The sequence below is a fragment of the Notolepis coatsorum genome, assembly GCF_963971535.1.
Source record: "Notolepis coatsorum genome assembly, chromosome: 13".
Classification (NCBI taxonomy): Eukaryota; Metazoa; Chordata; class Actinopteri; order Aulopiformes; family Paralepididae; genus Notolepis; species Notolepis coatsorum.
The window spans coordinates 6,990,417-7,008,999 of NC_140177.1; the positions used below are offsets into that span (position 1 = coordinate 6,990,417).

An 18,583-nucleotide genomic window follows, 5' to 3' on the forward strand; every position below is an offset into this window, starting at 1 on the left:
CAAACAATATATTTACTTGTCGTCGCATCTCTGTCATTCATAAAGCGAGTGGAACGCCACATTGTATTAAAGGTAGAATCTGTAATGCCGGCAGACGGCGACTTCTAGGTGAAAGAGCCCCGCTTGGTGTTGTGCTTCGGTCCGACATGTGGGTTGGAGTTTAGTAAGTTATTACACAAGAGTTTCTCCAGTCCTCCTCTCTTGGCAGAGCCTGAGGTGTGGCCAGCAGTACACACCCCCCCAGAGCCTGAGGTGTGGCCAGCAGTACACACCCCCCCAGAGCCTGAGGTGTGGCCAGCAGTACACACCCCCCCAGAGCCTGAGGTGTGGCCAGCAGTACACCCCCCCCCCAGAGCCTGAGGTGTGGCCAGCAGTACACACCCCCCCAGAGCCTGAGGTGTGGCCAGCAGTACCCCCCCCCCCCCCCCCCCTCTGTACCCACTGAAATCTAAAATCCAATCTAAATCTAATCAACACATCAGACAAAAACTAAAACTATAAACTAGGGATGTTCGATATTGGTCTTTTTACTAGGGATGCTCGATATTGGCTTTTTTACCGATACCGATATTCCGATATTGTCCAACTCTTAATTTCGATACCGATACCGATATCAACCGATACCGATATATGCAGGGTTTCCCCCCAAAAAAACTGAATAATTTCAGGTAATTAATCATTTCACTGGATGCATTCAAAAGGCTTTCTAAATGTAAGCATTATCTGTGCAAAATATGATAATTAAAAAAGTAAAAATTAACATTACATATCTCTTGTTGTTGAATTAAACCAACATGCATACTTTTGACAATAAATAAAATAAGAATTGGTTCTTACTTGCTTGCCTGGGTAAATAAAGGTTAAATAAATGTAAAAAAAAAATATATATATATATTTTTTTTTGATACCGATATTTTCCGATATCACATTTTACTGCCGATATCGGCCGATAATATCGGTCGGCCGATAATATCGGACATCCCTACTTTTTACCGATACCGATATTGTCCAACTCTTAATTTCCGATACCGATATCAACCGATAATGATATATGCAGGGTCCCCCCCCAAAACGGAATAATTTCAGGTAATTAACATTACTTATTACATGGCGTTTTCACATTCGCCGAAATGCTTGCTTGTGATTGGTCAACAGCCCCCCGACTGCGGTCATTATTTTTCGATAATGACCGCAGATTTTTCAATAATGACCGCAGAGCGCAGCTGTTCGCAATCAAGCCCACTGACACACACTGTTTCAGTGCTGCCGGCGATGACAGGGGGCGGAGCAACGAGCGGAGCCTGAACACAGCGGAGCCAGAACAGAGGCTGCTGCTCACGATAATAATAATCACTTTATTTGGGCTGACAGAGCCACAGAACTGCGATTTGTCAAATGAATTAGGTATATTGTTAGTAAGTTAGCCATGTAATAAGCGGGATAATGTATAGCTTTACTCGGTCATTGTCGCAAAATAATTGACCTTCACTGACGTTTAAAACACCTCGCCGAAGCGGCTCGGTATTTTAAACTCCGTGTCGGTCAATTATTTTGCGACAATGACCTCGTAGCTATACATTATCCCTTACATATCTCTTGTTGTGGAATTAACACAACATTATGCATACTTTTGACAATAAATTAAATCATAATTTGTTCTTACTTGCTTGCCTGGGTAAATAAAGGTTAAATAAATGTAATACAAAAATATATATATTTTGTGGCGGCTACGTGGCGTAGTGGGCAAGGCGCTCGCCATGAAATCTGGAGACGCTGGGCTCGCCTGTTCGAGCCCAGCGCTCCACATTTGCTTTCAGTTTAGCTGGTCGTCCGTACTAATACACATTGGCCGTATTAGGGGGTGGGAAACTGATGGGTGGGGATCGGGCGTTGTGGACAGCGACTCCTACAGGTCGGTTGGTGCGCCTGCGCAGTAGAATCAGGAAGTGTCGGGGGCAGCGTGAGCCTCCCACGCGTTACTCCTCGCCACTGAGAGATCGAGCTGCGCAGGTGAAAAGATGCGACTGCTGTTACCTCGAGTACCGGAGGGGACTTGTGCTATGTATGACTTAGTCCACATTGCAGCCGGCTTGTGGGAGGCAAGAAACAGCGTCCGTGACAGGGGAGGGTTGAATTGGATGATACGAAATTGGGATGGGAGAAAAATATAGAAAAATGGGAGAAAAAGTGGATACAAAAAAAAAATATATATATATATATATATATATATATATTTTCTTTTTTTAAACCAATGCCGATCATTTCCGATATCACATTTTAATGCCAATATCGGTAGGCCGATAATATCGGACATCCCTACTATAAACATGTTGTCATGAGGTCACCGTTTGACAGCCCTTGTGTGGTGTTCAGGTCTGGGACCCGTTTTCAATGTTCACTGAAAGAGAAATTATACAATACTCATATTGGCTTTGGCTCATTTATGTTAAGAACACATTTTCTGCAGATGATCCAGAGTGCACCTCCTCCCTACACATTTATATTATACATGGTGTCCAGGTCCATTAGACCTGAAAGTGTCTACATTTTAAGTGAAAACAAGGAGATATGGTAAAGATTAAACAACGATTCACTGTGTTCCTTCACTGTCTGCGCCTTGTTTCATTTATATTGTTCAAGATAAACATGATGATTTATTCCATTCATGTCTTGATTATAATGGATTGTTTTTTTTTAAGACATCACATTTGATCACAAACAAATAGCACTTTTATTGATATGTGATCTAATAGAGGCAAATATTAACCATATACGCTGTCTAGATTGCTTGTAATTGAGATAAAGTTAACTAGGGATGCACGATAATTATCGGGTCGATAATCAGCAATTATGACGTCATCCGGATAAAATTATTGATAGCTCTAAAAAATAAAAAACTTTTTTTTTTTACTTTTTTTCTTTTCATGTCAACGTTCACACGCACAATATATGCTTACTTAGGATTTGACTTGATTCAACAAAGCAGTCGGGGCAATGGCAGGCCGAAAACTGTCGAAAATGTGAATTTGAAGTTTTGGAATTTTTTTTCTTCACAACTGAGGTAGGTAGATTACATTTTTAGAGACTAAAGTACAGAAAAAAGGTACTGTTGGGTACCGGTATCGATTCACAGGTACTGGTACCGGTACTGTATCGGTTCAAATGTGAACGGTACCCATCCCTACTGACAAAGCACAATACCTGTTGGTTTTTAGTTCACTCATTGTTCAGGGAAACACATTGTTAATGACATTGACGGATTGTGAATATTGTTAATGACATTGACGGATTGTGAATTTTGTGATTGACTCAAATTATATTTATTTGGAAAAATAAGAGTCAAAACTGTTCTCTTGGCTTTGTTTTGTTCATAGTAGTAACGCTCATGTCATGATACATCTGGTTAGGTCAACACTACAGGAATATACATTAAAAAAAATTGTATAATACAATAAATATATATTGGTTATCGGTATCGACCTTGAGGAGCAGAAAGTTATCGGTATCGATATCAAAAATCAATATCGTGCACCCCTAAAGTTAACATAAATAAACATTTATTGTTATGGCTTCATTGTTTTAAAACCCCAATAATGTGGGTTCACCAGACCTGCGAACATCGAGTGAGTAACACAAATGCGAACACCACACAAGAGTTAGACTTACACAAGGGTTAAAATCAAAACATCTTGTTTATTTACATATAAAACATATTTTTTTACAACAAACTTTAAACAGTAGGGGAGCAGCCCAAGTGGTGGCATTGAACGGTTTCAACACATTCCAAAAACCATTCCTCAAGACAAATAAACAAGATGTTTGTTGTTGACATCAGGATCCGAGGACAATTTCAGGATCAATCAAATTAACACTGGATCAATCAAACGTAGGTCACAGACACCGACACCGTTGTGCTCATCACTGTTATCACCACGACCCACTGAACTGCAATGGGGCCTAACAAAAATAATAGTTGGTTTCAGGTTGGTTGTCAGTTTGGCCATGGGTAGGTAGGGATTTTTTTATTTTTTTTTTATTATTCTTTCCCACAGCGACTATGGATAGGGAATTTCTTTATTTAATTAACCCTTTCACTGCCACACGACAGAAGGTTAGCCCTTTACTATCACACAACCGACGGCGATGCTCCATCATTAGCATCATTAGCTCCGCGGATGCGGAGCTAATGATGCTAATGATGGAGCATCGCCGTCGGTTGTGTGATAGTAAAGGGCTAACCTTCTGTATTGTCACAGTGAAAGGGTTAACCGGCTGTCGTGTGGCAGTGAAAGGGTTAAAATGTTCACAACAACATGGATGCATGTACTCTGCCAGCATGTTTAATATCCATAATACTAAATGTTTGACTAAGATTTCTATGAAACTTTATTCTTAAAAAAAAAAAAAAAAAAAAAAAAAAAAAAAATTTTTTTTTAATATAGAATTTTTTTTTTAAACTCATAAAATATATTGGGTCGCACCTAAATCGGCAGGGTCGGTCGGCAACCTGAAACCAACCATTATTTTTGTTAGGCCTGGTATTCTGTGACTCACCCAACTGGTCAATTCAATCCATTTGCATTACTGCTGCATTACAGGTCAACTGGGTTAAGATATGATCATTTGTAATGAGGACCGTGTACTCAAACCACATCCAATTATCCGTTGGAATGAGGATATAATTTAATTATCAATGAGAAAAAAAAAAGTGAATTCCCACACACAGGAACTCGTTTGCGTGGAATAATTTTTGTGCTGCAGGGAATTAATTTCACTGAAAAACGGTTTAGACCATGAAATTAAGTATGCTAATAGTGACTAGTCTAATAGACCTTTTCATAGACATTCTATTTTGGCCCCAGTGTATATCCTGTTGCAGTGTTTGCCAACACAGTAGCCGACAGGAAATACACTGGGGGGCCCCGAGCCGTTTCCCTAGCAACGGAATCCTTTAGCGAAGGTCTATACCACATAATGGAACGTGGTTCTCAGGAACCTAGCATGTCTTTTTTACCATGAATATCTTGTGTCTTATCTATAAAAAAAATTCGGTGCCTATTTTATTATTGTATTTTGCACAATCAATGCGGGAAAGACCACCCGCACTTCACTGTATGCCCTGGTATGTATCATGTGACAAATAAACCTCTTGATTCTTGATCTACAGTTCTCAATCCAAACGATCTAATGACTCACTTTTACGATCCTCGTAAAAACAGAGGGCACCGTTGATCCTGTAAAGCGCTCATCTGCACATTAATATTATTCATAGTATTCTCACGACGCGTCTCGCTTTGCCTACCAATATGGCGCCGTGTCAACAACACACCTTCTTGACCAACGGTCATTTAATGACAATCGCCTGTCATTTGCCTAACAAGATGTTTGCGACGATTATGTAATGGAGTACATGGGGGGGGGGGGGGGGGGGGGGGGGGCGACCGCAGGCTGGCAGTGACTTAATCATTCAATCTCGTCTACGACTTGCATTATCAAGCCTCTCAAGAGTAGGGGAACTGATCTGAAATCAGTGCTGTGACGTACGAGATGGTGAAGAAGACCTGATCAGCACCTCCTCCTCCTCCGAGACACTTCATTAAGTCCAGAACTACCAATATCATCATTATCATCATCATCATCGTCGTCATCGTGGCCTGATGCAGAGGCGTCGTCTCGTCACGGCACAGACTGGGGGCGTGGTTTAAAGAGGAAGTCCCGCCCCTCACCTCAGCTTGATGAACCAGTACAGGACGAGGAAGACGAAGAGGCAGAAGAGCAGCAGGTAACACAGCAGCTTGGTCTGGCTTCCTCTGGACAGCTGCTTCACTCTGCCGATGGTGGCCCCCAGGAGCCCCCCGGTGGAGTCGAAGTCAGAGTCCTGCGGTTGTGAAAGAAGGATAAGGAGGTCATTGGTTCAAACCATAAACAAGGTGAAGGTGGCCTACAGGGAGGTGTAGTCTGACGTCACTGGTTGTTCCACCCGTACAGGGATTAATCATTGGGAAGATGGATTATCGGTAGGGATGCTCGATATTGGCTTTTTTACCGATACCGATATTCCGATATTGTCCAACTCTTAATTTCCGATACCGATATCAACCGATACCGATATATGCAGGGTTTCCCACCCCAAAAAACTGAATAATTTCAGGTAACTAATCATTTCACTGGTTATATATATAACAAATATTGTTATTGTTTTTTTCTTTTTTTAAACCGATACCGATATTTTCCGATATCACATTTTACTGCCGATATCGGCCGATAATATCGGACATCCCTAATTATCGGCTATTGTAACAATTCTGCCGCATGGACATTGAAAAGCTTTCCATTTTTGCACAAAACGAGTTCCCTTCTATCACTAACATTCTTTTTTAAGCATTTTTAGTTGAAATAAAATTTGGCGATTTCTTTTATGATTAATTGCGAATATTTTCATGTTGAGCTATAGATTGTGGATGAATAAGCACAGAAAGGTACAGCATGCCAATGTTAATGCTTTATTTGTTTTAAACGAGACGATCTAGAAATGGGCAATGGGGAAATGCATTGGGTTCCAAAGAGGGTGGAACACGAAAAACGGCAATGACGTAACCACTACACCTCCCTATTGGGATGTTAAACTGTGATTTTTATGTCTGCGGAATTTGTTAAAGGAGCCAAACAGTGAAACTAGAAATACAGATGAGTCAAATTGTATCAAAAGAAGATAGTTTTGTTTTATTTCTGTGGCCACAGAAAAGTATCCTCAGTTTTACAATCAGAGACGAGTAACAAGCGTCTGACCAGAAAGTGAGAACGAGCTGTGGTCAGACTTACAATTAAATACCAACTGGGAATGACTAATGAAAACAAAGATGAAAAAATGTAAACAAAAGATGGGGTTAGTTAGGGGTTTTGTCGTGTCTCACACAAGACTGATATGAAGACTAACAAGAAAAGGCAAGCTGTCCTGGGCCTTGGCCGTTGGAACACTGTTAAGACTGTGGCACTAGTGTCTGCGAAACTATACCAGTTAACTATATTAACTAGTCAAGGCTGTACAGAGAATATGTATTTAAACAGAGCTATGAACTAATGGGCCCAGTGAGCTGTACAAATGATGTAATAGGATGAAACTAGGGATGCTCGATATTGGCTTTTTTACCGATACCGATATACCGATATTGTCCAACTCTTAATTTCCGATACCGATATCAACCGATATCACATTTTAATGCCGATATTGGCCGATAATATCGGTAGGCCGATAATATCGGACATCATTTCTATAGAAATGTAAAAAATTAAATAAAAAATTAAAAAATTGTTTGAAAACCGATACCGATATTTTCCGATATCACATTTTAATGCCGATATCGGCCGATAATATCGGTAGGCCGATAATATCGGACATCCCTAGATGAAACATATAATAATTTCTATAACAGGATCAATAAAGGAATACTATCTTATCTTGTATCGTAGTTATTGATCAACTCAATGACCTCGCTTTGCCACACCTCTGAGAACCACTGCTCTACGGGCTTGAGCAGATTCAACAGATTAAACAAGAAGGAAGTCTTTCTCTGGTCTGCATCCCCTTAACAATTGTGTATATTGAGCTGTACTGTATTGTACCCAATCTGCAATCTGTTAATAACATTTTCAATCAATCAATCAATTCAATCAATCAAAATTGGGTATATGTAGCGTTACTGCACAGAAGGAATGTGCCAGAGATGACGTCAGGTCCTAAATGGTACAGGGAGGGTGAAAGAGGGGAGGTGTCTCTCTGGGTAACGGACGTTATGGCTGCCAGGGGGGGGGTGGTACAGGGAGGGTGAAAGAGGGGAGGTGTCTCTCTGGGTAACGGACGTTATGGCTGCCAATGGTGGGTGTGGTACAGGGAGGGTGAAAGAGGGGAGTTGCCTCTCTGGGTAACGGACGTTATGGCTGCCAGGGGGGGGGTGTGGTGGTACAGGTAGGGTGAAAGAGGGGAGTTGCCTCTCTGGGTAACGGGATGTTATGGCTGCCAGTGGTGGGTGTCATAAATGCGCTGCTTGCTTATAGAAAGTGAAAGCTCACCATGTCGTCCAACATCTTGTTCTGGTACTTCACTTCCGTTCCAATGTCAATCGACAGCTATAAAAAAAACACGTGAAAAGATATTTGTAGACGTGTAAGACTCACACACACACACCGTCACAGACACGACCATGATCAGCATTCATCGATGAATAGAGTAACGTTGAATACGTAATCGATCATGTAGAGAGGGGCTTACGTGTTTCAAAGCGCTGACTTTCGCCCTGAGACCCTCCTGCAGGTGTTCATTCTCCTCCTCGTGTATACTGTAGCCACTTGCCACATAGTTCCCTGGCCCTTCACCTGTAGTAAATAAATGAGTAAATAAGAATACAGTAGTATGGTTTGATTGATTGATTGATAACTTTATTTAACAGATTGCAGAATGGGTACAATACAGTACAGCTCAATAAATACACACAATTGTTAATAAGGGGATGCAGACCAGAGAAAGACTTTCGTCTTGTTTACATCAGGGTCCCCCATTTTCATCATTCATCATAACATATAAATATGTGACATACATGACATACAGATAGACAGTAGTGCTACATCTATACATTTATAACATACCAGATCTACAAATACAGTACTGTTTGTTGGTATGACGTTAGCCAGCTGGCAGCATGTAGCAAAACAAGCTGGGGCCTAAACAGTAGTCTCTCTCTCTGAACATCAACAAGGTGAACGGCGGCTAAGCACGCTAAGCTAACATTAGCTAACAGTTATAGAAGAAAAATGCAAGAAGAGAGAAGCTTGTTGTTTCTTACCTAAACCGGCGCGTCGCATCTTGGACTTGGTGTATTAATTAATAATACAATGTCCTGGTTGGCAGTGTATGCTATTCGTGGATGTAATTATGTATTCTCCCAAAGTGAGCTCGAGCTGTGATAATAACGGCAGCAGCTGAACTAGAAGAGTGTGTACATCAAACTCACCGCCACGTCATCATACGGAAGCCGATGACGTTTAGACCCCGGCGGTGCCGCCCACTTTCCCATCTCCACAGCGCCCCCTTTACACCGGTTCCTGACAGGGAGCGAGCGAGAGAACTAGAGACGAAAACGCGCGCGACACTATCCTGATATGAGGCGGCGCGTGTCCGAGTGTGTCTGTGTGTGTGTTACCTGCAGTGGTGCGTTATTGAAATCATCTGGGGTGACACGCACCACGTGCACGCGCGCTCCCGGCGCGTGCGCGCGCTCCCGCGAATGCGCATTTAATGTCCCCTCGCTTGGGCACAGACTAAAGACAGTGCCTAATTGCCTCTACGAATGGAATGTAACACGTCTTCACAACATGTTAGGTGTGAATGTGTCTGAGAACGTATTTAACACACCTGACGACCGGCGCTATTGATATGCAAATAGCGAGTGAGCTTGCACACCGTGCTACCCCGTCCCATGAACAACGCATGCCTGGTTACCTGGAAGCACACGTGGGGGGGGCCTGCGATTCTTGACCAATAAAAAGTGTTTAGGGGCGGGACTCGGCCGCGTAATCGCTCAACTAGAGACACAGCGAAATTGATAGGGGTGGACGACATCGCTGCTCAGTTCGCTGTCGCTCGCGGCAGGTCAGGATAGTCTGATTGAAACGAATACATTTTAATCATTTTCGCAATCACGCTCGCTCGCGTCGCTCCCTGTCAGGAAGGGGTGTTAGACAGCCACGTTTGAAATGTGATTGATTGATTGATTGATTGATTGATTGATTGATTGATTGATTGATTGATTGATTGCTTGATTATGTTAGGGATTTCCTATCCCTCGTGAATTCTTAATTGATTTGCCAGTGGACCAGTCGGCCGAAAGACGAAGCGGAGACAGAGTATTTCTCAAACGGAGCTTTTATTCATTAGAGAAGAAGACATGCAGTCAGTCACCCCGCGCGGGCACATCACCAGTAGACAAAAGAGAGAGCAGGAGAGCAGGAGACCAGAATGTCCATATTACATGTCATTTTATACACTCTTGAGAAAGGGGAGGGGGGTGTGTATATGTCTCTGTGTGTGTATGTATGGGTGTTTGTGTGGTGTGTGCTTGTGTGTGTGTGTGTGTGTGTGTGTGTGTGTGTGTGTGTGTGTGTGTGTGTGTGTGTTGAAAGGAAGGGACATGATTTTGCATGTATAACTGCCAGAGAGAGAGAGTGAACTAGGATTTTGCATGTTCTGCTACATGATTTTGCATGTGTGTGCACGGTCATCAGGTCACGCCACATGGAGGGGAAGAGAGACACAGACTTCTAGGCATATTCTTCATTAAGGCCTTTAGATATATAGAGGATATTCGTCATCAATGAACTGAAAAACCTATCAATTCCCCCTTTTGACGTTAAATAAAACGTCAACACACAGTTCATTGATCTGTATCCGTCGATTGTCACCTCATTACATGCATCACATCCAATACCAGACGGGATAATCAACATCAGGAGAGCAGAGAGAGAGATAGAGGGAGGGGAGAAAGCGGGAGAGAGAGAGAGAAGAAAGAGAGAAACACAATTCTGGCAACTTAACAGAAGATAGCACGTAACCCCGCCGGACCCCCCTTACTCATCACCTAACCCAGAGGAACCCCCCCTCTATTACAGTGCACCCCTGGTCCCGTCTTCTAGGGGACGTGGGTCTCCTCCTGAGCTGGTTCCCGTAGGCACACACAACGTCCATCAGGGCGCTTCCTTCCCTCTGTCACAGTGCACCGCCCACCTGGGTCGGCCCCGTCTTCTGGAGGGCAAGGGCTGACCTCCTGAGGTTGGTCCCCGTTCCAGGGTGCGGTCCCCTAGACAAACGTGCCTCCTCCGGTCCGCTGCCTTCCCAGTGTCTCAGACTGTCCTCTCCACCTCTCGCCGGCCGGCCCCACCGTCACTCCAACTCAGCTCAGTGTCTCTCCTGCGGCCGCTTCCCCCGTTCTAGTCGTGGACGAACTGCGTGTCGTAGACGACGATCAGCGGTGATTGATCTGCGGTGCCTGGCTGCGGTGTTCCTCTCCGGCCTCTCGCACAGCTGCCATCTCCTCCGGTCGCCTCTCATCCTGGCCCGTCTGTCCTTCGTCTCCTCCTGCCTGTCATCCGGTCGTCTGGTGGTCTGGTCACGGACGTCTGAGGGGCTGCCGTTGGTAGCTCACCCCTGGGTCAGACGCGCTGCAGACAGCTGGTAGTGAAAGTCTATCCCTCTGCACCATCTCCTCCTCCTCCGCGTCGTTCCGTCCTTGGTTGCGGCTGGCCCACATCAATTCTCACTCTGGAACCTCCATTTGTTAGGGATTTCCTATCCCTCGTGAATTCTTAATTGATTTGCCAGTGGACCAGTCGGCCGAAAGACGAAGCGGAGACAGAGTATTTCTCAAACGGAGCTTTTATTCATTAGAGAAGAAGACATGCAGTCAGTCACCCCACGCGGGCACATCACCAGTAGACAAAAGAGAGAGCAGGAGAGCAGGAGACCAGAATGTCCATATTACATGTCATTTTATACACTCTTGAGAAAGGGGAGGGGGGTGTGTATATGTCTCTGTGTGTGTATGTATGGGTGTTTGTGTGGTGTGTGCTTGTGTGTGTGTGTGTGTGTGTGTGTGTGTGTGTGTGTGTGTGTGTGTGTGTGTGTGTGTTGAAAGGAAGGGACATGATTTTGCATGTATAACTGCCAGAGAGAGAGAGTGAACTAGGATTTTGCATGTTCTGCTACATGATTTTGCATGTGTGTGCACGGTCATCAGGTCACGCCACATGGAGGGGAAGAGAGACACAGACTTCTAGGCATATTCTTCATTAAGGCCTTTAGATATATAGAGGATATTCGTCATCAATGAACTGAAAAACCTATCAATTCCCCCTTTTGACGTTAAATAAAACGTCAACACACAGTTCATTGATCTGTATCCGTCGATTGTCACCTCATTACATGCATCACATCCAATACCAGACGGGATAATCAACATCAGGAGAGCAGAGAGAGAGATAGAGGGAGGGGAGAAAGCGGGAGAGAGAGAGAGAAGAAAGAGAGAAACACAATTCTGGCAACTTAACAGAAGATAGCACGTAACCCCGCCGGACCCCCCTTACTCATCACCTAACCCAGAGGAACCCCCCCTCTATTACAGTGCACCCCTGGTCCCGTCTTCTAGGGGACGTGGGTCTCCTCCTGAGCTGGTTCCCGTAGGCACACACAACGTCCATCAGGGCGCTTCCTTCCCTCTGTCACAGTGCACCGCCCACCTGGGTCGGCCCCGTCTTCTGGAGGGCAAGGGCTGACCTCCTGAGGTTGGTCCCCGTTCCAGGGTGCGGTCCCCTAGACAAACGTGCCTCCTCCGGTCCGCTGCCTTCCCAGTGTCTCAGACTGTCCTCTCCACCTCTCGCCGGCCGGCCCCACCGTCACTCCAACTCAGCTCAGTGTCTCTCCTGCGGCCGCTTCCCCCGTTCTAGTCGTGGACGAACTGCGTGTCGTAGACGACGATCAGCGGTGATTGATCTGCGGTGCCTGGCTGCGGTGTTCCTCTCCGGCCTCTCGCACAGCTGCCATCTCCTCCGGTCGCCTCTCATCCTGGCCCGTCTGTCCTTCGTCTCCTCCTGCCTGTCATCCGGTCGTCTGGTGGTCTGGTCACGGACGTCTGAGGGGCTGCCGTTGGTAGCTCACCCCTGGGTCAGACGCGCTGCAGACAGCTGGTAGTGAAAGTCTATCCCTCTGCACCATCTCCTCCTCCTCCGCGTCGTTCCGTCCTTGGTTGCGGCTGGCCCACATCAATTCTCACTCTGGAACCTCCATTTGTTAGGGATTTCCTATCCCTCGTGAATTCTTAATTGATTTGCCAGTGGACCAGTCGGCCGAAAGACGAAGCGGAGACAGAGTATTTCTCAAACGGAGCTTTTATTCATTAGAGAAGAAGACATGCAGTCAGTCACCCCACGCGGGCACATCACCAGTAGACAAAAGAGAGAGCAGGAGAGCAGGAGACCAGAATGTCCATATTACATGTCATTTTATACACTCTTGAGAAAGGGGAGGGGGGTGTGTATATGTCTCTGTGTGTGTATGTATGGGTGTTTGTGTGGTGTGTGCTTGTGTGTGTGTGTGTGTGTGTGTGTGTGTGTGTGTGTGTGTGTGTGTGTGTGTGTGTGTGTGTGTGTGTGTGTGTGTGTGTGTGTGTGTTGAAAGGAAGGGACATGATTTTGCATGTATAACTGCCAGAGAGAGAGAGTGAACTAGGATTTTGCATGTTCTGCTACATGATTTTGCATGTGTGTGCACGGTCATCAGGTCACGCCACATGGAGGGGAAGAGAGACACAGACTTCTAGGCATATTCTTCATTAAGGCCTTTAGATATATAGAGGATATTCGTCATCAATGAACTGAAAAACCTATCAATTAATTGATTGAAAACTTTATTAACAGATTGCAGAATGGGTACAATACAGTACAGCTCAATACACACAATTGTTAAGGGGATGCAGACCAGAGAAAGACTTTCGTCTTGTTTACATCAGGGTCCCCCATTTTCAATTCATCATAACATACACGACATACAGATAGACAGTACTGCTACATCTATACATTTATGACATACCAGATTTACTAATACAGTCCTGTTTGTGATACAAAAAGAGTCACATATATACATTTGACGAAGAAACTGTACATTGGAGGGGGGGGGGGCCCGGGGGGTTGGGTAGGTGGGGTGGCGGGGGGGAACTGTTCATTGGAGGTGGTTGGTGGGGTGGGGGGGGGGGGGGTTGGGTAGGTGGGGTAGGCAGGGTGGGGGAAACTGTACAACTGTACAAGCAAAACTGTACATTGGAATATCGACAAATATATTAGTGTAAAAATGAATGGATTTGAATCTGGGACCATAGGATCCACAGGCGGTCGCACTAACCAGCTGAGTTAAAGGGTCAGGATTACTATGTTTGCTGCTATGTATTCATTGTTGTTTCTTAATCAACACAAACATGTCATCATTACCTGCAATGCCCCTGTATTGCTGTGGATTTGACAATTAAAGAACTTGAACTTGAACATCTAGCAAGATACCCCTAAATGTTTTGTAAAAACTCCATGTTGTAGACTTTCCCTTTTCATTACGTATGATATATATATATATATGACATGATTGGGACAGTCAGGATATTTCAGACTGACGGACTGGAAAGAAGTGGTGTGTAGACTAGAGATTCTTTTTTTTTGTATCCACTTTTTCTCCTTATTTAAAAAGAAAAATGTCTCCCATCCCAATTTCGCTGTTTCCAATTCTCCCCTCCCCTGTCTTGAACGTTGCTCGCATGTGCCCCCCACAGGTCGGTCATAGGGAGGATAGAAGCCTTGCATCACGTGTCCCGTCCGGTACACGAGGAGGCAGCCTGTCGCATCTTTTCACCTGCCAGCGCGGACTCTCATTTGGCGAGGAGTAACGTGTAGGAGGCTCACGCTACCCCCGCCATTTCCTGTCTCTGCTGTGCAGGCGTCCCCCAACCGACCTGTAGGAGTCGCTGTCCACAGCGTCCAGATTACCACCCATCGACTTCCACCCGCTACCTCTGCCAATTGAGTTAGTATGACGGCCGGCCCAAGCCGGAGGCAACGCCGACAGCCGGATTTGAACTCGGTGTCTCTTGCGTTGGTGACGAGCGCAATGTCCGCTGCGCCACCCAGCCGCCCTAGACTAGAGATTATTATAGACTAGATTCTATCATTAGGTCAGTGATAAAAAACAAAAGATTCAGATCAGATTTACAAGATTAAAAAAAGTGGGTATACTAAAAAGATACAATGAATAGGAAACGCGCTCAATGGTTCAATGGGTTATATAAAGGCCCATTTATGGGTTATATAAAAGTTATCATTATCTAAATTAGAATGTTTTTTTTTATTTTTTTTTAAACCTCTAACCCTAACTAACCTTACTGTCATGCACATGTCCTAATATACTAACCTACACTGTAACACGCAACACTTTGATGAACATTGTTACTCAGCTGATAGAGTTGTGCCCTTCCTGATGACTTGTCGTACAGAACTTGTAAGTCGCTTTGGATAAAAGCGTCAGCTAAATGTAAATGTAAACATGTATATCTTTAAGTCTAGTTCCTTAAGTGTGATTGATGTCTGAAGGGACTATATGACCATCAAATATATGGTATGATATGATATGATATTTTCATTTATAATGCGCTCCCCCCCCCCAGCCAATTTTTACATCGGTCCGGGGCACAGCCCGGGGAATAAAGTATACGAATAAATGGACAGGACAAAGAAAAGGGAAGAATATGGCTTTATATTCCTCTACGAGACGGTCTATGGAATCATGTGCTTTGTGCAAATAATATGATAAGAGAACAAAGTGTCTGTCTGTCTGTCTGTCTGTCTGTCTGTCTGTCTGTCTGTCTGTCTGTCTGTCCGTCTCTCTTTGTGTTTGTGTTACTGTCTGTGTGCACACTTTTGTGATTATGTGTGTGTGTGTGTGTGTGTGTGTGTGTGTGTGTGTGTGTGTGTGTGTGTGTGTGTGTGTGTGTGTGTGTGTGTGTGTGTGTGTGTGTGTGTGTGTGTGTGTGTGTGTGAGGTCCTTGAAGAAGTCATAATAGCAACAAGGCTCTTAAGCTGAGCAAGAGACATTCTGTACGCCACACACACAGCAGCTGCACATTGCCATCAAAGAAGTTGTTTGTTTGTTTTTTAGCTCCGAGGACGAGAAGCATTGAAGGAAAATGTAATTTGAAGCATCAGTATGTAGGACGACTTTAAAGCAGATGGGTATTTATCAAGATGTGGCGTTAAACTGTGGAATTCTCTACAGAATTATTTAAAGGGAGAACTTTCAGCAGTTCAAGAAAATGTATCAAGAAAGAACAATTAGACTTTATGAAGTTGAGGGGTAACAGCTTTCCGTACGACTCTACACACCAATGGTCGGAACGTCACTAAACATATACCACAATTATTATCTCCATCAATCAATACCTTATTGGCTGCGTGCCAGTACATGAGAACATCGATGCGTTACTGTAGTATGTCTTCTGTCAGTTTCTTGGAAGATTGTCTTGTTTCGTTGGCGTGATGGATTGTTCTTTACTTATTAGAACGGCAGGTAATTCCATTACCATTCAAGTTCATGGTCCAACGCAAGAGAGAGAGGGCGGAGACACGTCACCGGATACCAGGTGTGTCAACTCTCGTGAGATGTGGTAATTGCACAAATAAAATAGAAAAAACAGTGCGCCACTAATATATATCTTATACAAAACAAATAAGAAATACATTGAAAAGCAATTGAGTGTATTATTACTATTATACAAAATAGGCATATAAATTGTAAACATAAATAACTATATTAACCAACTGTTAACCATAGCTGCAGTTACACAGTCCCTTGTACTTAGCGAGCTTGTGTGGAAGGATACACTGTCTATAGTAATACTATAGTTCATTTTCCTATGTGAGAAAACCCTCCCAACAGTGAATTTGCCCAATGGGCTCTTCTGGTCAACGACCAGCGCTGCAGAATCCGTGAAAGGACTACGGCCTCGTCTCTACAGAATACAATGTGAATGAACAGTGAAATGACTACAGTCTTGTTTCTACAGAATACAATATGAATGAACAGTGAAATTACTACGGTATCTTGTCTACAGAATACAATGTGAATGAACAGTGAAATGACTACGGTCTCTTGTCTACAGAATACAATGTGAATGAACAGTGAAATGACTACGGTCTCTTGTCTACAGAATACAATGTGAATGAACAGTGAAATGACTACGGTCTCGTCTCTACAGAATACAATGTGAATGAACAGTGAAATGACTACGGTCTCTTGTTTCTACAGAATACAATGTGAATGAACAGTGAAAGGACTACGGTCTCTTGTCTACAGAATACAATGTGAATGAACAGTGAAATGACTACGGTCTCGTCTCTACAGAATACAATGTGAATGAACAGTGAAATGACTACGGTCTCGTCTCTACAGAATACAATGTGAATGAACAGTGAAATGACTACGGTCTCTTGTCTACAGAATACAATGTGAATGAACAGTGAAATGACTACGGTCTCTTGTCTACAGAATACAATGTGAATGAACAGTGAAATGACTACGGCCTCTTGTTTCTACAGAATACAATGTGAATGAACAGTGAAAGGACTACGGCCTCGTCTCTACAGAATACAATGTGAATGAACAGTGAAAGGACTACGGTCTCTTGTTTCTACAGAATACAATGTGAATGAACAGTGAAAGGACTACGGTCTCTTGTCTACAGAATACAATGTGAATGAACAGTGAAAGGACTACGGTCTTGTTTCTGCAGAATACAATGTGAATGAACAGTGAAAGGACTACGGTCTTGTTTCTACAGAATACAATGTGAATGAACAGTGAAATGACTACGGTCTCTTGTCTACAGAATACAATGTGAATGAACAGTGAAAGGACTACGGTCTCTTGTCTACAGAATACAATATGAATGAACAGTGAAATGACTACGGTCTCTTGTCTACAGAATACAATGTGAATGAACAGTGAAATGACTACGGCCTCGTCTCTACAGAATACAATGTGAATGAACAGTGAAAGGACTACGGTCTCTTGTTTCTACAGAATACAATGTGAATGAACAGTGAAATGACTACGGTCTTGTTTCTACAGAATACAATGTGAATGAACAGTGAAAGGACTACGGTCTCTTGTCTACAGAATACAATGTGAATGAACAGTGAAAGGACTACGGTCTCTTATCTACAGAATACAATGTGAATGAACAGTGAAAGGACTACTGTACGGTCTCGTCTCTACAGAATACAATGTGAATTACATTGCCGTCACAAACGGGTCACAAACAGGGAGTCCACACGTGAAAGCTATTTCACAAAATCATTTATTTAGACCTATCTAAACAATTATTTACATAAACAATGAATAGTATGTAATATAAGAGTCAGTGATGAATGCAGTGTGTGGATGAGTGAAAAGTGAAGTGTGGTGCGGTGTGGTGTAAGTAGTAGTATTCAAATATAATCAAAGATCAAATGGGTAGAGTAGAGGTCAACCTGTTCCTGGGAGATGGAAAAGCAGACAGAGGGAGTTTAGACGGGGAAACATAAATACCTGTGCAGCTCTCTCACTGCCCAGGTGAGACTAATTGGGCTAACGAGCCTCCCACTCCACCAGGCTCCCTGAGAGGCAGCAGACTCACCCATTAGCAGGTAGAGTGGGGGTCGTCACAGTGCCTTGATTATCCATTTATCCATTTTAGGGCTGACCCCTATTAGTCGAATAGTCGACTAATCAATCGAAAGGAGCCGTAGTCGACTGCCAACCTCTTCGAATGCAAAAAAAAGTATTATAATTATTATTTTTTTCTTATTTTTGTATTTATAAAAAAATAAAATGTCATTATTTCCAAAAGAAAAGAGGCCTAGAAGCGTGGCTAACAGTAATGGCACGCATACCAGAGGCTAACTGCCTAAGAAAACAGGCACAGAGGCACTGAAAGAGGATAATGAACACACTAGACTAGACAAA

At 43.7% G+C, this 18,583-nt stretch overlaps 1 protein-coding gene across 1 annotated transcript; it reads right to left on the bottom strand.

Annotated features, from left to right (window-relative positions):
- Positions 1–5,429: 5,429 nt before the first annotated feature.
- bet1 (Bet1 golgi vesicular membrane trafficking protein) lies at positions 5,430–8,998 on the bottom strand. Its single transcript, XM_084326820.1, has 4 exons — positions 8,841–8,998; positions 8,270–8,373; positions 8,071–8,127; positions 5,430–5,878 (listed from the first exon to the last, which is right to left on the bottom strand). Exons 1-4 carry the CDS (start codon positions 8,857–8,859, stop codon positions 5,723–5,725), a joined length of 336 nt encoding a protein of 111 aa, XP_084182946.1. The 5' UTR covers positions 8,860–8,998; the 3' UTR covers positions 5,430–5,722.
- Positions 8,999–18,583: the final 9,585 nt, after the last annotated feature.

Excerpts from the sequence above, each read along its gene's own strand:
- bet1 (XM_084326820.1), bottom strand. Across the intron at positions 8,128-8,269 it reads AAGTCAGCGCTTTGAAACAC|CTGTCGATTGACATTGGAAC; the intron begins GTAAGCCCCTCT and ends TTTTTTTTATAG. Across the intron at positions 5,879-8,070 it reads ACAAGATGTTGGACGACATG|GACTCTGACTTCGACTCCAC; the intron begins GTGAGCTTTCAC and ends TCACAACCGCAG.